Source organism: Marmota marmota, unplaced genomic scaffold, assembly GCF_001458135.2.
Source record: "Marmota marmota marmota unplaced genomic scaffold, marMar, whole genome shotgun sequence".
NCBI lineage: Eukaryota > Metazoa > Chordata > Mammalia > Rodentia > Sciuridae > Marmota > Marmota marmota.
The window spans coordinates 3,916,699-3,934,982 of NW_026000168.1; the positions used below are offsets into that span (position 1 = coordinate 3,916,699).

The 18,284-nt window shown below is 53.5% G+C and overlaps 1 protein-coding gene across 2 annotated transcripts in view; it reads right to left on the minus strand.

Annotated features, from left to right (window-relative positions):
- Positions 1-549: 549 nt before the first annotated feature.
- Shq1 (SHQ1, H/ACA ribonucleoprotein assembly factor) overlaps positions 550-18,284 on the minus strand; it is a 65,971-nt gene continuing 48,236 nt past the window's right edge. For both annotated transcript variants that reach the window (XM_015494930.2, XM_048787009.1), the window contains exon 11: positions 550-1,217. In XM_015494930.2, the coding sequence (XP_015350416.1) occupies positions 704-1,217 (514 nt within the window). In that variant the 3' untranslated portion in view covers positions 550-703. The remainder of the gene's footprint in view (positions 1,218-18,284) is intronic.

The window sequence follows — 18,284 nt, forward strand, 5'->3', positions numbered from 1 at the left end:
TGGAAATGTCACGGGGCACAACCTCCTGACGGCTCAGCCGCTGCACTTCCAGATGATTACCTGAGAAACGAGAGCTCTGTCCACACCTCGCCTGAGCACAACCGTCACAGCAGCTGTGTTTCTAACAGCCCCAAACTGGGAACGACTCGGACACTCACAGGAGGTGAGAGGAGCAAGCTGTTCACCAACACGGTTGTCAGCAATGGAGGAAAAGCCCCCGGAAGCTCCTGGCCCTGCTGCCACGGGGGTCAGCATCAAGGCAGCTGCGAGGGGAGGCCTGGCCGAGAGCCAGCCGTGCTGCACGAGGACAGCCCAGGGAACCCAGTGCTGCGGGAGGGCACACGAGTGGTCGCTGGTGCTGGCCGCGGGGGAGGCCAGGACAACACAGGCTGGAGGACACGAGAGGTGACGGGAAGCCCCGACTATGGTGACTCAGCACGCTGCGCAACGGGAACACGAGGTCCTCGACGGAGCGGAGGGCACTGATGTTCCCGAGAGGCCAGCGGCAGGACCCCTGTTCCCCTTAGACATCAGCTGAACTTCAGTTACAACACTTCAGAACTTTAATTTTCAGGAAGCAACAAAGAGACCAATATGTATAAAAATCAGCTCACTTAAGAACAATGTTATATGTACAAAGAAAAAGTGCCAAGCCCTGGAAGCCCACGGAGGGTTCTAGCTCAGGAGTGGCGCCCACACCGACCTAACTCCCTGCAAAGAACGCCCGGCCCGAGTCAGTCCCCGGCGTCGCCTGCCCGTCTCCGTCCTGCGTCCTGCAGTGGCTCCTTGCATCAGCTCCCTGAGACGTGGAAATCTGCAGGGTCGTCCTCAGATGGTCGCCGAGCTCCTCTATCAGAGGCCTGCGCCTTGCAGGCTCCTGGGGAGCGGCCAGCAGCGCCCCCTGACCCACGGTGGACCCCAGGCCGGCCTCGCCACCAGCAGGAAGTGGGGCACCGCTCTCCAGAAAGGGGCCCCGTGGAGAATCCCCAGGCGCACACTGCCGCTCTGCCTGCTCGTCCTGCTCTGAGGCCGAGTCTTCAGAGTCGGAAGATCCCGACCCCCCGGAACCGCTGGGCGAGCGGGCTGCGTTTCCGGCAGCTTCTTCCTCCTGGACGAGAAGGGCCGCAGCTTCCAGCTCCTCCAGCTCCAGCCCCAGCTGCCCCTTGGTGAGGGAGACTTCTCTCAGGGCTTCCGCAAGAGCAGACAACTTCTTGGACCTTGAAAAGTCATTAAGAGGAAAGATTAATTAGGAGAATCATTAATTGGCTGAGGAGAACCGGGCGATAGGGCTTCAATAAGTAAAAAAAAATGAATAAAACAACACTCGATCCCATACTTGTACATGACACCCCAGGAAAACGCATCAAAGCCATCAGTGTAAAACATGAAGCTATTAAAGCATAAGGAGGAACTGTTTCTTCCTTATGACCTCAGAAAAGGAGGGTCCAGCTACGTCTCAAAATACGGAATCTACACAAGAACGATAAACCCAACTAGATAAAACCCTACAGCTCTGTCTGCACGGGCAAGAAAAACCGTCAGGAGCCAGTCGAAAGGATAATAGAGAAATAGAGACCATTTATAATGCGCACCCCAGGCCAAGGCCTAATCTGCTACGAATTCCTGAACAGGGATGTGACGGGCCAACAGAAACAGCCAGGAACACCAGCAGGTGATTATCAGAAAAGGAAACACGACGACTCACATGTACGATGTCCAACTTCTGTTAGATAATGAAACACAGTTTAAAGTCATGTGAGCTGTGTTATTCATCAGACTAGCCAACGCCTGTCACGCAATAATACCGTTAGGCTGGGGGTAAAGGCTCCACGCAGGGAGATGAAGCCCGTTACCCCTAGAAGGAGAAGGTGGCCACCGCTTCCAGAATTGACCAGGTTTGCACCTCAGGCACACACGCTGTAGGACTGGGTCTGTGGTCACTTACTGTGATGTTGTTCTTCTCTTATTTGGTACCAAAGATTGAACCAGGGGCACTTAACTACTGTCCCCCTCCTTATGTTTTATTTTGAGACACAGTCTCACTAAGGCTGAGGCTGGCTTTGAACTTGCGATCCTCCTGCCTCAGCCTCCTGAGTTGCTGGGATCATAAGCATGGCCACTGCACGTGGATCCCCTGGGACGTTCCTCCCGCTGAGCCACACCCCGACCCAGCCTGAGGCACTGTTAAAAAGATAGTTATAAACCAGGACAACTGTAATATAATCTGCACCCATGTTCAGGACAGCTGTGCATGACACTCAGCATGTATTCTGAAACTACCAGTGGTCACAGTCGAAAGGATAATATAGAAGGTAGGACACAGCTGGCGGACACTTCAAAACATCGCCCGCCCAAGGCCCAGCGACCAGCAGGAGCCCACCCCTGTTTCTCACGGAGGGGACACACGGCTCTAAAGGTTACCGAGTGAGTTTCAGTAAGGGGGTGCTCCTCCCACTGCACTGCACTGGGCAGGAAGTCAGACCCTGAGAGCTCACAGCTCCTCTTTGACAGTCCTGACAGACCTGCTAACACCCCACATAGTGCTGTTTCCGTGTTGAGCATCAGAGCCCTGAGGGGATCTTGAATGTCCTCCAGAGCCACGTATAGAGGCCTGGTCCCCAGCCCGAGGTGCCACTGGGAGGTGGTGGGGCTTCTGTGCGGTGGGCCTCAGGCAGGAAGTCAGGCCATGGGCTGCCCTTGAGGGCTGCTGGACCTGACCCCGCCTGTGCCCCTGCTTCCCTGTGGTCATGAGGTCACTGTGCCTCCTGGGACACGGAAGGCTTCCCCGTGAGGTGCCGTGCACCCTGGAGTGACAGCAACAGAGCTGAGCAGCCCTGGGCCATGAGCAGAAATGCCCCCTCCTCCTGCTAAGCTGACCCCATCAGGTTCTCGGTCACCGTGAGGGAGAGCTGGCTGACAGTGTTCCACAAGTTCCACAAGCGTCATCACACTGGCTCCTGGTCACCCGCTGCACCACTGCATCATTCCCCAGACCCCGGGGATGGCTGGGGGCCCAGGGCCCGTAGCTCCCAGCCAGAGGAGGAAAGGCCAGCTCTCCCCTGGCTCCCGGCTCGGGGAGCTGTTTCCTGGCTTCTTCCCAGTCGGGCTCCCCTCACGCTGTCGAGAGGGCAGGCTGTGACCTCCCCAGGCCCTCGCTGTCTGGAGGAGACGTGGCTCCAGCCTCAGCTCAGCACCACCGGCTGGGTCCCCTCCAGCTTTAACTACACAGACTTAGGAGAGCAGGGAACTGAACTGCTGTGAGCACCTGGGCGCAGTCGGCGGAAGAGCCTGCGTAGTAAAGTACGTGTGAGGACTCACATCCCGGCACCACCAAGAAAAAAGGAAAAGCCAAACAACACCAAAAGACGTTCTCGTGAATACCACTGGATACACTAGCTTCACCAGCTCTCCAGTGGGAACCGGTTCGGCTTTCTCATCCTCAAGCACCCAGAGGCTGCAGGGTATAGATACATGTCAAAGCTCCTCACCTGCAGCCCGGCTCTCTTCACAGGGCACACCCCACAGATGCTGGGGCTCAAGTGGGAATGCAGCAGGTAGGAAAGGGCGAGGCCAGGCCACGAGTCCACGTCACAGCCTCGCCTGGAGCCAGCCGATGTGAAACTTCACACCAGGGAAAGCTTGCCCTCACTTAGCCGTACAATACGACTGTTAAAAAGTGACCTCTTTACCCAAGAAATGCTTAAAAACGCTGCACGTTCATTTGTGCTCCGTCACCAGCTCTGGCTGGCTGGCTTCCGCGTGACATCAAAGCTCTGATGGGAACTTGGTTCACAGACGCAGCGCTCCAAAGTCTCCCTACAGAATGCCAGGGTAGAAGCAGCTGGCACCTCGACACAGCGCTGGTACAGAAGGGGCCCAGGAGGCGGAGGGACGGAGTTGGACGTGTTGCTGCTCAATTATCCCACACAGGTGACTCAGCAAAAAAGCCAACTGTCCCTGTGGGGGAAGTTAGGCTGGGACAGAGCGGCCACCTTGCTCCTTCAACAACGCACCACCGTGAGCTCTGACCTACGAGTCCCCCTCCGGAGGGGTCACTATCACAGAAAACAGCTCCTCGAAGGTGGTCAGTGCTTTTCCCTGTCATATTCAAAAGGGACCTGACTATTTCACATCAAAAAGCTTCGTCAAACAGCATCATCAGACTCCGGGTTCTTACAGATGCAGGGACCTTCTGACATGCTCAAGGACTCAGGTCGAGAGAGCAGTTGTAGTTACAGTAAGCACCTTACACCTAAGAACATTTCACCTGTTAAGAATGTGTTTAAAAGAGATCTGACAATCAGATTTTAAAAGTTATACCTAAAACAGGTTTTTTCTTAGAAAGTTACTAGAATGTAATCCCACCATGTAATGATAAGAAAGCTTTTATTGGTTTCGTGGAGGTGAGATATCCTATTTAATGTTGGTTTCTTTTTAAATCAGAGATGGCTGACAGGTCGCAGTAAGTGAACTACTGTAAAGGAGCGGTGGTGACAGCCGAGAGCTCTCAGCCCCGGCAGGGTTGACCTGGCCTGGCAGCTAAGTGCAGGGACGGGTCCCTGTCTGAGACAGTCAGTTGGGGGGCACACAGGTCCTGGAGGGAGCGTGGGTGCCTCCTGCTGCAGAATCCGTCTGAACCACCACCGGCTTCTCTCCACTGCCTGCTGGAGCGGGCCTCCTGTGGGTTTCACTTCCTCTGCCCTAATTGAGTAGCTGGAGTAGCCGGCCAGGCGTGACACCTGAGACTCAGCCAGGGGCTGACCAGGCAGGACGGAGCTCCAGGGAGCAGTGAGGCACCGGCACAGTGGACGACAGGGCTCCTGGGCTGCTGGGCCAGGACACCACCCCGTCTATGGGTTAACACTGACAAACACAATCTCAGGTTCCATCTGGAGCCAGGGATTCCTTCTGAAGGGCACTGGTGATGATGGCCTGAGGCCATTACTCCTTCTCCTGTTCCAACCCCAGGCCCTCGGCCCAGGCACTTCACCGCCAGACCAGGAGGACTGCTCTGGCTCCTGATGGAGGCGGCCAGCGGGTTTCCACCTTGCACCCTCCACTGGGTGACAGGAATGCCAACAGGCGGGCATGTGCTGGCACTCGGCCACAGCGGTCATTAGTGAAGGTCTCCCTCGCTGATCGAGGCTCCAGGTTGACAGGCAAACTACACCACAAGGCGCCCACTCTGGGCTCCTGGGCCCACCACACCGATCCCGAGGCCCAGGCTCAGCCACCATCTCACCATCTGGACGCTGCGAAGCTGGGGTTTCTGCATGTTCTCCTGCAAACTCTCCAGCTTCCACAGGGACACCCTGGGGCCAGGATCCAGAGGCCACTCAGATGCCACCAGCGGCGTGTCTCCCATCACCTCCTCAGCTCCCCTACACCGTGGCCTCCAGACCCCGTGGGAGAGGGCAGAAGGCCTGCTCCTCTCCGTCCTTCAGGACTTGCTGAACAGGGCTGTCTGCTCAGGGGCTGGGCAACCCAGACAAGGATCCCGTGTGCAGGGACCTCACACCCTCGTGTCAACCCGACGATAAACACCAGGTAAGATGGAGCGAGCTACACGGAGCAAGTGCCTCGGAGGAAAGGGCTGAGCAGGGGTCGGGGTGCCGGGAGAGGGGCGCTCTGTTCAGGAAGGCCTCGCTGAACAGTGACAGGAGCACCACCCGGGTGGCCTCCACGCTGGGACCCAGCCCAGCCTTGCTTCTGCCGCTCGGCTTCCTCGGGACTGAGTGCAGCAGACGTGTCACCCCTGCTTGGCCCTTCCCACCTGGCTGCCTTGTCTCCAGGTCACTGTGGACCCTGTCCAGTGCTGTGGGCCAATTCCAGGCCCCATCTGCCCAAGTCCACCACCAGTGCCTGAGCCTGACCTTCAGCCGGCACTGCCTCACACATGGCAAGTGGCCACAGGTCCTCTCGCTCCTTACAGGAAGATCCGGAGGGCTAGCCGAAGACAGGAAAGACCCTGCCCGAAGTTTACGTGATTTTATATCATAAACTATAGAACGACTCGAAGGCTCACGCTGCCTCATTCTAGAGATGCCACAGGCAGGACCCACATCCTGCCACCACGAGGTCACGGAGAAAAGACTCTGCACACCCAGGCTCGTGGGGGCACTCGGGACAGTCCCCCGCAGAGAGCTGTGTCGGGGCTTGTCCGTCTTCCCGAGTGCTTTCACGGGCCCGGGCCTGTGGGATTCTGTCACGTCAGCAAGCGCAGCTCTCCATGTTCCAAGACGCTCCTGCTGTTGCCTGGCGAGTCCCAGCTTGCATGAGCACAGTCCCCATGCCATGCCACTCACACTCAGGAGTGACACCACCTGGGTGAGTAAAATGCTCACCACCACATGAAAGTCGACCAAATGAACACTGACTGGCCAGCACAGCCCGTGGAGACTCTGTCCCAGACTTTGGACAAACCTTTACGCAAAGACCCCAGGGCAGTTTCATCAGGCTGGACGCTTCGACTTGTCTTTTCCATATTTTATCACGGTGATCGTGACCCTCAGGATCAGGCCTCTACTAGTTAGTTGGGCATCTCTTTAAACCCACATTCACTCCATCCTCAAGACTTAGGCAAAAGCTGTTCTATAATTGGAACTGAAGAGCTGCCATCATGTCCCAATCAGACCCAAATTACTATCTACAAAAATTACCAGCTACTAAAAATAAGAAGGAAAAAGTGGCTCAGAGATATTATTTTGCTAAATATAGGAATACCCATGCGACTTGAGGCTCTGCTGTCAGATGGTCGTCAGAAGCAAACCTGTTGGGTGCTGAGCCTCTCGGGCTCCTGCAGGAACTGGATGCCAAGGCCCAACTACGGTGTGACTCAGATGATGGCAGAAAATGCTTTCTGCATGGGACGGGATGGAAGCGCTCTGCTTCTTTCAACCCTTGCGAAGGGAGTCTGGGTGTGTTTTCTGGGGCCTCCTCAGTCCAGAGACAAATCTGGCCCCCCGGGTGCACTTGACTAAAAAGCAGGATGCTGCAGGAGGGGCAGAGAGTTCGGCTGTGATCACAGCTGCAGACCCCACTGCTGAAAAAAAGTGGCAGCAGCAACAGAGCCCCTCGTTGCCCTGCTCACAACACAAGAGATGAGCAGAGACGGGCGGACAGGGAACGCGAGGCACGTGGCTGCCCCGCCAGGAGGGCTGCTCGGCTCTGCTCTGGTGCTCCGCAGCCTGCGCCCGAGGGACGGACGAGCAGCCTGACTTTCTTCTTGCGAGCGCTCCTGACGGCGAGGCACAGGCAGTTGGAGCCTGGAGAATACCAAGTGCAGAAGAAAGGGGATAAATAAATAACAAGACGAGAGCACAGGCCGGGGGGAGCGCTGCCAGGGCAGCCATGAGAGGAGCACGTGCCCTGCAGAGGCAGCGTGGGCTCAGGGGTCCTGCTGACACTCAGGCCCGCGGCGCTGGCTGTGGTCTCTGTTGTGCGGGAGGCGCAGAGGCATGCACCCAGCCTTCCTTACGCACTTGCTGCTCCACTGTTCAGCCTGTGTCCAAAGAAGACAAGAGCCGTGCCAGGGCGGCCACCAGCCCACCACGGGGGTGGGGACACGGCAAGCCTGGAGCAGCAGTTCCTTCCTCTCACACACAGTTGGGGCGTGGGGGCTGCCTATTCACTGCCGTGGGACCAGCTGCACTGGGCCTTGAGAAAGGCTCAGAGTGGCCGCCAGCGGCCCTGTGAGTCGTGGTGTGTCCTGGAACTGCTGCAGGATGCGGCCTGTGGCCACACAGGTGCCACATTCAGAGTGCCCCGTCTGCTGGGCACGCTGCTAAGCCCTACCCAGCCAGCAGTGCAGGACAGAAACAAGCTCCCGCTCGCACGGGGCCTGCAGCGTGGAGGGAGGAAAGCACAGGGCCTCGGACAGCACCAGAGCTCCCAGCCATTAGGCCAAGGCCACCAACTACAGCCCGTGAGGCCAGGCAGATGGAGTCTGGTGAGCAGGTGGGTCTGAACAGAATGAGAGCACACGTCCTGCGTAAGGGAGACAGCTGGCCCCAGCTCTGCCGAGTGTCACCACGTGGGGAGGGGCCAGCAACTGCCAGAACCTCCTCCCTTAGCTCAGGGGCAGCTGTAAATCCACTTACATAAAACTCTCCCAATCTGTAAGCGTTGAGAGCCAGCCCAAAGTCCTTAGAAACCAGGAGAAAACGTCACCCAAGGGCCACTGGCTGGCAACTGTGACACTCACAGACTCAGTTCCATCTCCCTAATTCCCTGACACACACTCAACCCGCGCCTGACCAGGCACTGTGCTCCTGCTCCCAGCCCAGCACAACCGCCTTTCCTTTTGCTCTGCAGCTGAGGACTGACCCCGACCTGGAGCTGGGCGGGAACAGGGTACCACGAGCTACAGCCCCAGCCTTCCAACACGAGTGTCTGGACTCCGGGGATTGCCCCAGGCCGTGTCCTTGCCTACCCCATATCCATTGCTGCTTCCTGTGTCCACTCGGGCCCCACCTATCTCCAGATGCCCGCTCAAGACCCCTACTCCACCAAGCCTTGCACACCAGCCTGAGGCCCTCCTCCCAGTCACTGTCTGCCGTGGGGCAGGGGTTCCTCGAGGTCCTCTGACTGCCTTCTGCATGCGTCATCGTCTGCCCCGCCACGATGAATGCTCAATAGGAGACACCACATGGGATTCTTTGCCAACAAAACATGTAATGTTCTGCATGGGCCATGTGTTCTAGAAGACTCTAGAAGATGCCAGAGGACTGACATAGCAGGTGGTTAGGAATTCAGGTTCTGAAGTCAAACAGGCCAGGATTAACCAATCTCTCAGGCTCAGTTTCCATCTGTGTTACCTGGGGTTGTGATAAACGGGGTTCACAACCCAAACTCACATGCAGCCTGTGAGATGGAGTGGGAATGTACACAGATCCCAGCACGAAGCCCGGTGTGCAGTGAGCTCTTGCGACGTGGACCGATGCCTGGCTCAGCATCTCGTCCTCGGGGCCTTTTCTCAGCGAGCATCACTGACCACTGCTATACGCGAACACATTCTAAACAGACTGAGTGCATTAGGTCACCCCATGTCTCGGATTCTACCACATTTATGGAGAGCTGAAGCCAGAGTTCAACGGGCTTCTCCAGGGACACTGAGATGGGAGCGGGTGAAGCTGCTGAGTGCTGCAGAGCACATCCGGCCATCTACGGCCTTGCTGCACATAACTTCCTGACCTTAGCCTTCCCCAAGAGAGCAGAACTGGCTTCACGGATCTCAGGGGAGGATGGGAGAATGGCCAGGGGCTGGCTTGGGCCAGGCTGCATCTCAGAAGTCCAGGACGGAGTCTGCTTCTCTGTCATTTTGACCAAGGGCTCTCAGTTTATTGAATGAACTAAGATGAAGAAGGAACAGGAGACCCAGGAAGCCCCGCGAGACCACAGCCACCGCTGTGGAAGACAAATCTCCGGCACATGGTAATTCCGGTGGCAAAGGCATCTGCTGGTAAGGAATCAATGTACCAGCCTCCGACCCCGAGCAGAGAGGAAAGCAGCGAGCGTGCCTGCTCACTTGCAGACAGGCAGAGGGACGTGACGGGCCTGCAGTCCTGAACTAAGACTCTCTGGGGCGTGGGCAGCGAGAGGCGAAGTGGAGCGCCACAGAGCTGCCGTGGTTCTCGGGACTGCGTCTGGGTTTTAACAAGGCACAGGGCAGTCTCCTGTGGTCTCCTGATGGGCAAAACACAAGGTGCAGGGGTACTGATGACGAAGCTGACTGGGCACAGGCGAGATGCAGCTCAACCTGAGGAAGTGCCCGGTGGCAGGGTGCAAGGTTCCCCTCTCAGCCTCGCTCACTCGACATTCTGTTGCTTTCTTAATGAAACACAAAACCCTCTTCTAATTCCTTAAGGCCAGGCGCCAAGTCTATTTCTTCAGTTCCCCAGTGTCTGGCCTGGTGCCTGGCTCACAGCAAGTGTCTCAAAACGATTACTGAGGGGTTCTGGGGTCAAGTTTTCAAAGAGCACCACAAAGGTAAAAGACCAGGAATAACCCACACCCAAAAGATCACGACCAGTGGACCGGGCACCCCAACCCACAGGGGACCCAAGCAGGGGCAGAGGCAAAGCCCTGCAAGGGCTGGCACAGAGCAGAAGGACGTCTGAGGCAGGGACGTCAGGTCCTGGGCGAGTTTAAGCAGCATGTCCAGGCCCAGTGGTGAGGAGACGAGCTCCTAGACCAAGGAACGCCCCCAAACACAGCAACTGCTCCCCGACTTCAGCCAGGCCTCGAGTGCTGGCTTCAACCTGGAGGGTACTTTTAAAAGCCCTCAACCACGGCAGGAGTTTGCTGCGTGAGACCAGGATGGGCGAATGGCTGGAAATACTGGACTGACCGGGACAGCTTCAAGCATAAGGCGCTGACCTGGGAGACGCAGGAGGGAGGAGCCCTCCAGTGACTTACGGCACAGACACTTCAACAGGGAAGCAGCTTGTTCTGCGAGGGTCCAGAACTGAAATGAATGCGAAGAAAGATTTTAGCCCAACGTAAAGGAAATCTTTTCAACAATCTCTGCTGTTTCAGAGTCAAAGGGTCTCCCCCCCAACAGCGAGTTTCCAGGCCCAGGACAGGTGGTACCAGGGCTAAGCAATCACCAGGGCGAGTCTGCAGAAAGAAAGTAACTCAGAAAACACAGTGTGCAGATGAGCAGGCTGGGCCGGGCCTCACAGTGCTGTGGCCGGCCACTCACACCACGTGACCATAGCCCAGGACGGAGCCAGCTGACGGTGGAGGTGGCTGCTGGAGTTGCCAGGGAGAGCTACAGAAGATGGACTGTGTGGGAAAGGCAATGGATCTACTTAGCAGGGGACAGGGCGCCAGGTCAGCAGGAGCGAGGGACAGAGCTTACAGGATGGAGAGGAGGATGCAGAGGGTCCAGGCGGTCAGGCTTCACCTCATGGACAAGAGAACCCCGGGACCTTCTCCACCAGTCCGTCATGATCCAACGGCATCTGGTCGATGGGCAGTAGTGTGGGAAACTAGGCAGGGGAGTGGGCAGCCTCGGGGGCGGAGCAGAGGAACAGCCTGAGGAAAAGGAGGGCAGGGGGACCCCAGGGGGTGTGTACGTCTACAGGAGAGGCCATGGGGAAGAACTCAAAGGACTTGGCCATCGACCCCATGTGGTCTAACCACAGACAGAGGGCAAGACTCAAGGGACCCAATATGATACCTGTGTCACAACAGACCAACCCCCACACAGCACAGGTCCCAAGTGGTTTCCAAATTGCTGATTTATCCCAGACTCACATCAGATGCTTGAGGTGGTATCTTTCACATACAAAAAATTTATAATTGTGTTTCAATTTGCTGGATACCAGCCACCAGAAGTTTACTAAAGCAATGTTCAAAAAAACTCAACCTTCCCAGGACAAAGACGACGACACCCCAGGAAAATACTGATCCAGAGGGAGCTGGGCTGCCCATGCTGACCTCAGTCAGACAGACTGAAGGTGATACCCTCCTCAAGAAGAAACGAAACCTCTGTGAAAACTGACTGTATGCTAAAAATAAGACCAATCTCAATTCTAAAACAGTACAATTCTTTGACAGAAATAAGCTAGAAATCAGTAACAAACATAAGAGTATAAAATCCACCTACTGGGAAAGGAGAAAGAAACACAGTTATCACATCCATGCGCGAGGAAGCATCTGGAACGGAACAGGGAGGGCGAGTCAGCATGCAGCCCAGAGACCCAACACACAGATCCAGAGGGGACGAGAGTCTTCAGGGAGGGAAGGCTCAAGGCCGACGGGGCAGGCTTCTCCGTTTCGGGGGAGAAAGGCCAATGGGCCCCTGGACACAGAGGGACTCCAGTGACACAGACAAAAGCAAAGGAGTGACGGAAGGCAAGCAGAAGGGAGGGTACAGAATACCGACAGGCAGCCAGCACCCTGCGCCTGCAGGTCAGAGGGCAGCGGACAGTACCGTAGAGGTGTGGATGACAGGGTCACAGGCACTGTGGAGGACAGGCAGAGTAAGTACAGACCACTGCTGGCAGACAGCTGGGACATTCAGAAGAAATGACACATTCTTAGAAATGGAGAACCTATGGAAACTGACTGCAAGAGAAAGAAGGAAACAGTGTTTCTGTAACAAGTAGAAAACGTCAACCAATCTTTAAAAATCTCCCACAAACTACTTTTTTTTTTTTTGATCCTGTCAAAAACTCAAGGAGTAAATAATTTTCATCTTACATAAACTACTTACAAAACCAGGAAAAGCAATGCTCCAAGATCACGGTATCAGGCTGGTATAGCCTCGATAACAATCCAGAAAAAGGAGGAGGACGCAGCGCTCCAGGCCAGCCGTCCCCTCCCTCCAGCAAGGGGCACGCGCACCGCAAGCCCGGCCCAGAGTCACCATCTGTAGAGAGGGTGGTGCGTCCCAGGAAAGCCAGGCCCCCACAGATGGACCTTTATCCAGGCCGTTCATTACATTAACAGATGAAAGTGGAAAATGTTTAAAGATCATCTCAAAAATGATCATACGCAATAAAATCCAATTGCCATCTGGGAACAAAACTCTGCAAACTGAAAATAACAAGAACCTTTTAAAATTTAACTTGATGAAGACTATCCTGTAATGCTTGCAGTAGTCATCCCACTCCATGACTAACTGTCCAAGCGTCTCCTGAAAGACCCAGGTGGGAGAAGCTGGAAGCGCCCTTCCTTGACCACTACTGCCCGCCAGAAAACGGCAGAGAAACACAGGTAAGAATCAAAGTAGAGGGGCACGGCAGCGGGCACGGAATCCAGTGTGGAAGGGGAAGGCATCTCTAGGCACCTTAAATGGGCTCTCTGAAAGTCACTGTTTTTTTAAAAAAGAAGTTCCCGTTTACAGGAGCAATCAAAATATGACAATAAATCTAACGAAACGTGTAAGCCTTTTATGGAAAAATCATGAAATTTTATTGAGAAATTTGAAGAAAACTTGAGTAGTCATAGTATTGGAAGGAGACTAAACATTTTACTGTCCCCAAACTGATGAACAGATTCAAAGTGATTCTAACCAAGATGCTTCCCGTGGCACTTGACAGGCCGACTCTGAGGTACAAAGCCACAGGAATGAGGGCAGACGGGACTGGCACATGACAGACCAGCAAGGCGTGGGACCCACAGACACCGAGAAGCAGACCCCCCCACGTAAGCCTGGTGTGAGACAGTGTCCCAGGGAAGGCCAGACTGTTCAACACCTGAAGCGGGGACACCGTTATCCACATGGGGAAACAAGGAAACCAGACCCCGTATCTCCTAACATAGGAAAAATCCATTCCAGGTGGACTAAGAACTTACATGCTAATTGCAAGAGAACGAAAATTTTAGAAGATACTAGAGCAGAATATCTTTATGACTTCCAAAGCATACAGACTTTTAACAAGAAACGTAACAGAACACAGCGATAAATCCTACGACGCTAAAATTAAAAACTTCTGTTTAGAACACACTACAATAAGACTGAAAGATAAGGTTCAAACTGGGAGAAAATGTGTGCAACATATTTAACCAATAAAGGACAAGTATCCAGAGTATTGGAAGAATCCTATAAATCAAGAAGAAAGACAGCTTTACTGAAAAATGGGGAATATGGTTCAGCTCACAGGAGAAATGCCAATGGCTCAAAAATACATGAAAAGATACTCAGCATCATTAATAATCAGGAAAATACAAATTAAAATAAGAGAAAGTATTTCATATCCCTTAGGATCATCAGATCTTGAAATATGACTATGTGTTGGCAGAAAAGCAGAATCAGGGAAGTTCTCCTGCACCGCTTGTGGGGAGCATGAGCTAAAATAAGTCAGTGCAACCACTTTAAAAAACCACTGGCTGTTACCCAGGGAGTCCACTTCACAATTCTCACCAAATCCCAGCAACTCCATTGACAGGTACAGGGCTCACCCCCAAAAGCTGTCTCAGTGCACCATGAACATGCACAGAGATGAGCAGAGCTACCTGCTGCCAGCTCTAGAGCAAACTGTGAACCAGCAGGAACAGGTCAGCTCTCAGAACAAGGAACACTGCAGCGCCCTCCTCACACAACAGGACAGCACACAGCAGGAAGATAAAAGAACCAAGGACAACTCTGTGCGTGATCGTGAATACATGTTTAAAAATTAAGGGCAAGAAGCAAGTTAATAGAACAGATATAATATGATTTCATTTGTACAATATTCAAAAGTAAGTGAAACGGGAAGGTAAATCTGGGAGACAATAAGTCAGTGGCTGAATAATAGGAAAAGCAGGGTACTGACTAGCACAATGCTCAGTTGCAGTTGGGGAGGGTAGGAGGAGAAATGGTCTTGCAGGAGCCTCTGGGAAACATAATATTTTTTTTCTTAGGATCAATGATAGGAATGTGCATGTTCAGTTTAATACTCCTTAATTTGCACGAACGAACACACACACACACACACACACATATGTAGGTATATTTTATTCTTGTTTATAAGAAAATAGGGACACTCTGTAAACATACAAAAATGGCCTACCAAAGGCAAACCTTGAACAGAAAACGAAGCCCAAAAGTTCTTTTAAATAATCAGAGGCAAAGAAAATCAGTCGCTACTTAGAATCATGAACTGAAGTACAAATGGCCCCCAAAGAGCCCAAGCTCTGCAGACGGGAGCCAACACGCTGACGATTCTTTTTCCAAAATCAGTTTTCACCATTCGCTCAGCTATGCCAGCCACAAACCCAGGCAAGGCCCCCTCTTCATCCCCCTAAATTCAGTTTATTTCCTAAATCCTACCTCCCTAGCAGGCAACTCTCGTCCTGCACAAGGACACTATTACCAGCCTCGAAGCTGCCTCAAAACCCTTCCCACACGCCCCAGGGACCTCCCCCCAGCATGCACTCTAGGCCTTCCTGACTTTCTGGGCTCTTAGAGTAAAGGTAACAGCTCTGACAATGACTGAGAAGGTGGGGTCGAGCCTGCCTACACGGACAGCCCCACCCTGATCCCTTCTCACACACAGGTGCCCTTCCTGTCTGGCTCCCTGGCCATCTTTTGATTTCTTGAACACACACCCTTCCCTCCTGCCACGGGGCCCTGGCACACAGGAGCTCTGCTGCACCTACCCAAAGCCCACCGCCCCTTTCTCCTTGACCTGGCCTGTGCTTGAGTCACTGGCACACCTGCTTCCCAGGGAGGCCTCCCAGGCAGACCCCACCTCCTGTCCACCAGGAGCCGGGTCAGCGGCACATGCTGCTGGAGATGCGCCTGTCGAGTCGCTGCACTTTCCACGGCTCTTACTTTTTGTCTGTGATTCTCAGACCAAGGTCTCCCTCCCCAAGAGGCTTGAGTTCCAGCAGGGAGGGTCAAGTCTGGCTTTTGCTCACCATTGGAGGCCTGGGACGGAGGCCAAGAACCGGGCACACTTAGTCCTCTGTGAATGATGGACTGATGGACAGTAGAGACTCGGGTGAAAGAGCCTCAGTTCAAAACCCACCAGCACTGCCGCTCAGGATGACCAGACCCCACGAGCCTCGAGGACACCCTCTAACCTGGCAGGCGCTCTGCCACCGTCCACCGGGCACGGCAGCACACTGACCCGCGCTGTGATGGGAGGAGAAGGGCTGTGTTCAGGACTAGAGAGGCACTTCCTCACGCACATCTGGAGCCAGCTGAGGGCATCCTGGTAACAGAGAAAGGCGCACCGAGGCCTTGCCACGGGGTCAGGGAGCAAAGCTGCTGGACCGTGAGCAGGGCAGCGCCACATTCAGAAGGAAAGCCCCCCGGGGACCACAGCCTGGCCTTCACCATCAGACCAGGCTGAACAGCACAGAGACCCTGCACCGAGAGCCCATAGGATGGCACCAGCCTACATGGCTCCGAGCTCTCGGCACAGTGCCCACCATGGCGGGTGCTGGGTACACTTGGAATTTCCTCATAATCCAAATTCATTCACGAAAATAAGGCACAAAGAGCAGAGGTGTTCCCGTGGTTTGATCCAGGAATCTCCACCACCCACAGGCATCCACCTGTGGGAAACAGCTACCATGCCGTCCTTCAGTCCCCTCACACGTCACTCCGTCTGTCTCCCACTCGGGCACATCATCCGTAGGGGACGCGGGCGTGGGAAACTCCCTGGAGCCGAGGTGCAGCGCCCCTTCCTCTCCACCGGTTTCTGTCCCCTGACTCCAGACACAGCGGCAGCACTTGCCTGAGGCCCCAAGAGGGCCACTTCTGTCCCCTGACTCCTGGGGAGGCTGCTGGAAGCCCCGATGCCTGGTTGGCACTGCTCAGCACAGAGCAGGTAGCATCCGAGTGACCTCAATGTCCACCCAACCACACCCACATCCCCACACCCACTCTCATCAGAGCGTCCAGCCCATTCTGACCTCCTCACACCCAGGTACATGAGCATCATGAGAAGGCTCTTTCCTGTCACCTGTCTGGATACTTGACATCTGTGTATGAAGTGCATGTCCCCATGACTGGCATGTGAACAGGGCATGCACTGAAGGTCCTCCCAGACAGGTCTGCCCTGTGGAAAGAGGGGGTGAACTGCTTACTTCCACTGGACCTTCTTACTGAGCTGAAAAGAAGCTTCTCCAGGCTGTGGCATTTACTGAGCACCATCAGGAAGAGCCAGGCTTTGGGGTAGGTGCTGGGCACGAGGTGGAGGAACTCTGACCTCTAGGACACCCAGAGTCCTGATTTCTTTGGGCCCTTCTTCCTTGCATCAGTAATTAACAATGAAATCAGAAAACCATTCCTTATGGGTCAAACCTCTATCATACCCTACCCTACCCGACTGTCCATTTCAAGTTCAATTCTTTTTTCTTTTCACAAAATGATAGCTTTTGTTCTTTAATGTTTTAAATTAACTTATAAGAATCCCCAAAGCAAAGATGAGAGCAGCCAGGCATGTGCGCCCAGCTGTGCACACTGGCACCGAGGCCAAAGCTTGGCCTTCAGCAGCCAGGCCACCCTTTCTTCCCCAGTCCACGGGAACTTCCACCAGAGAGCAGCAAAGGAGCTGGGTCCCTGGCCACAGAGTCTCACGCTCCAGCTGAGACTGTCTTCAACTTTAAGCAACTGTCAGAGATGCTGGGAGTCCTGGAAGCCAACCCTAATGTCCTAGGAGAGGCCACCCCACCCCTTGTCATATTTCTGGCTTTGAGAAAAACATAGATGCTTCTCTTTGGAGATGGATGGTTGGTCCATGAAGCAGTGGCCTTGAAGCTTCTCCTGATCAAGTATTTCATCACTAAAAAATGTAGGGTACCTACCTCCTAAAGAAGCTTTTTGTCTTACATAAATATCAGTGAAGCTTAATTTCATTCCTAAAAATAAACTTAGACAGAAGGTCTATAGCTGGTGTGGAGGGCACACCTGTAATCCCCGTGACTGGACAGACTGAGGCAGGAGGGTCACTAGTTCAAGGCCAGCTCAGCCACCGGTAAGACCCTGCCTCAAAATAAAAGAAAGGGTAGGAATGTAGCTGAGTGGCAGGGCACCCCAAAATGACTGTCACATGTGCCCCCTGTGGTTAAGTGCACCTCCTCAGAAAACGATGATAGAAAGTCTGGAAGATAAAAGTGGACCTCGACATCACAGGTCAGGATATTAAGAAACTCTCCAGGCAAAGGAGGTAAAGCAAGCACAAAACAGAAAACACGTTGGTTCGTGAAAGAACTAACCTACCATTTTAACCTCAATAAAAGCACACAGCTCCTACGAAAAGACATGGAATACATAAGGGCTAATATTTTCTTTAAACCATTTAAAAGGTCACATTAAACAAAAACATTTCAACATGGACCAGAAATTTGCTGATATTAAAATTCAATCTGTCAAACTCTTCTAACACTCAAAATTTATATTTCTGAAATTATTTCTTGGAGAGCTGCTTAAATTGAAATCAATAAAATAATAATCAATGATAAAAATCATCTAAAATAAGGCTCCTATAAGTCACTAAGATCTGGAAACGCGCCTCACGGAGGTTCCTTTCCAACTCTGGTGGCCCACAATGTGCTCCAGAGCTCTATTTATTATTTTCCCAGCTTCTATTTATTCAAGAAAGTAGTCAGAGCAGGAAATGGGACAAGTCAAATGATCACAATCAATCTCGTCACCTTCACAACACACTGTGACTGTAATTAATCCTCTGTTTGTTTAGGGGACTTCACACCCTTACATCAGGGCAGCAGCTCGCTGCTGGCTTCAGTTGAGATAATGATGCTATAACAAGGATTGGGTTTCAATCATAATAGGCAGAAGAAAACCAAATTGTACTTGAGGTTGTCAAGTTTTTTAAGAAAAG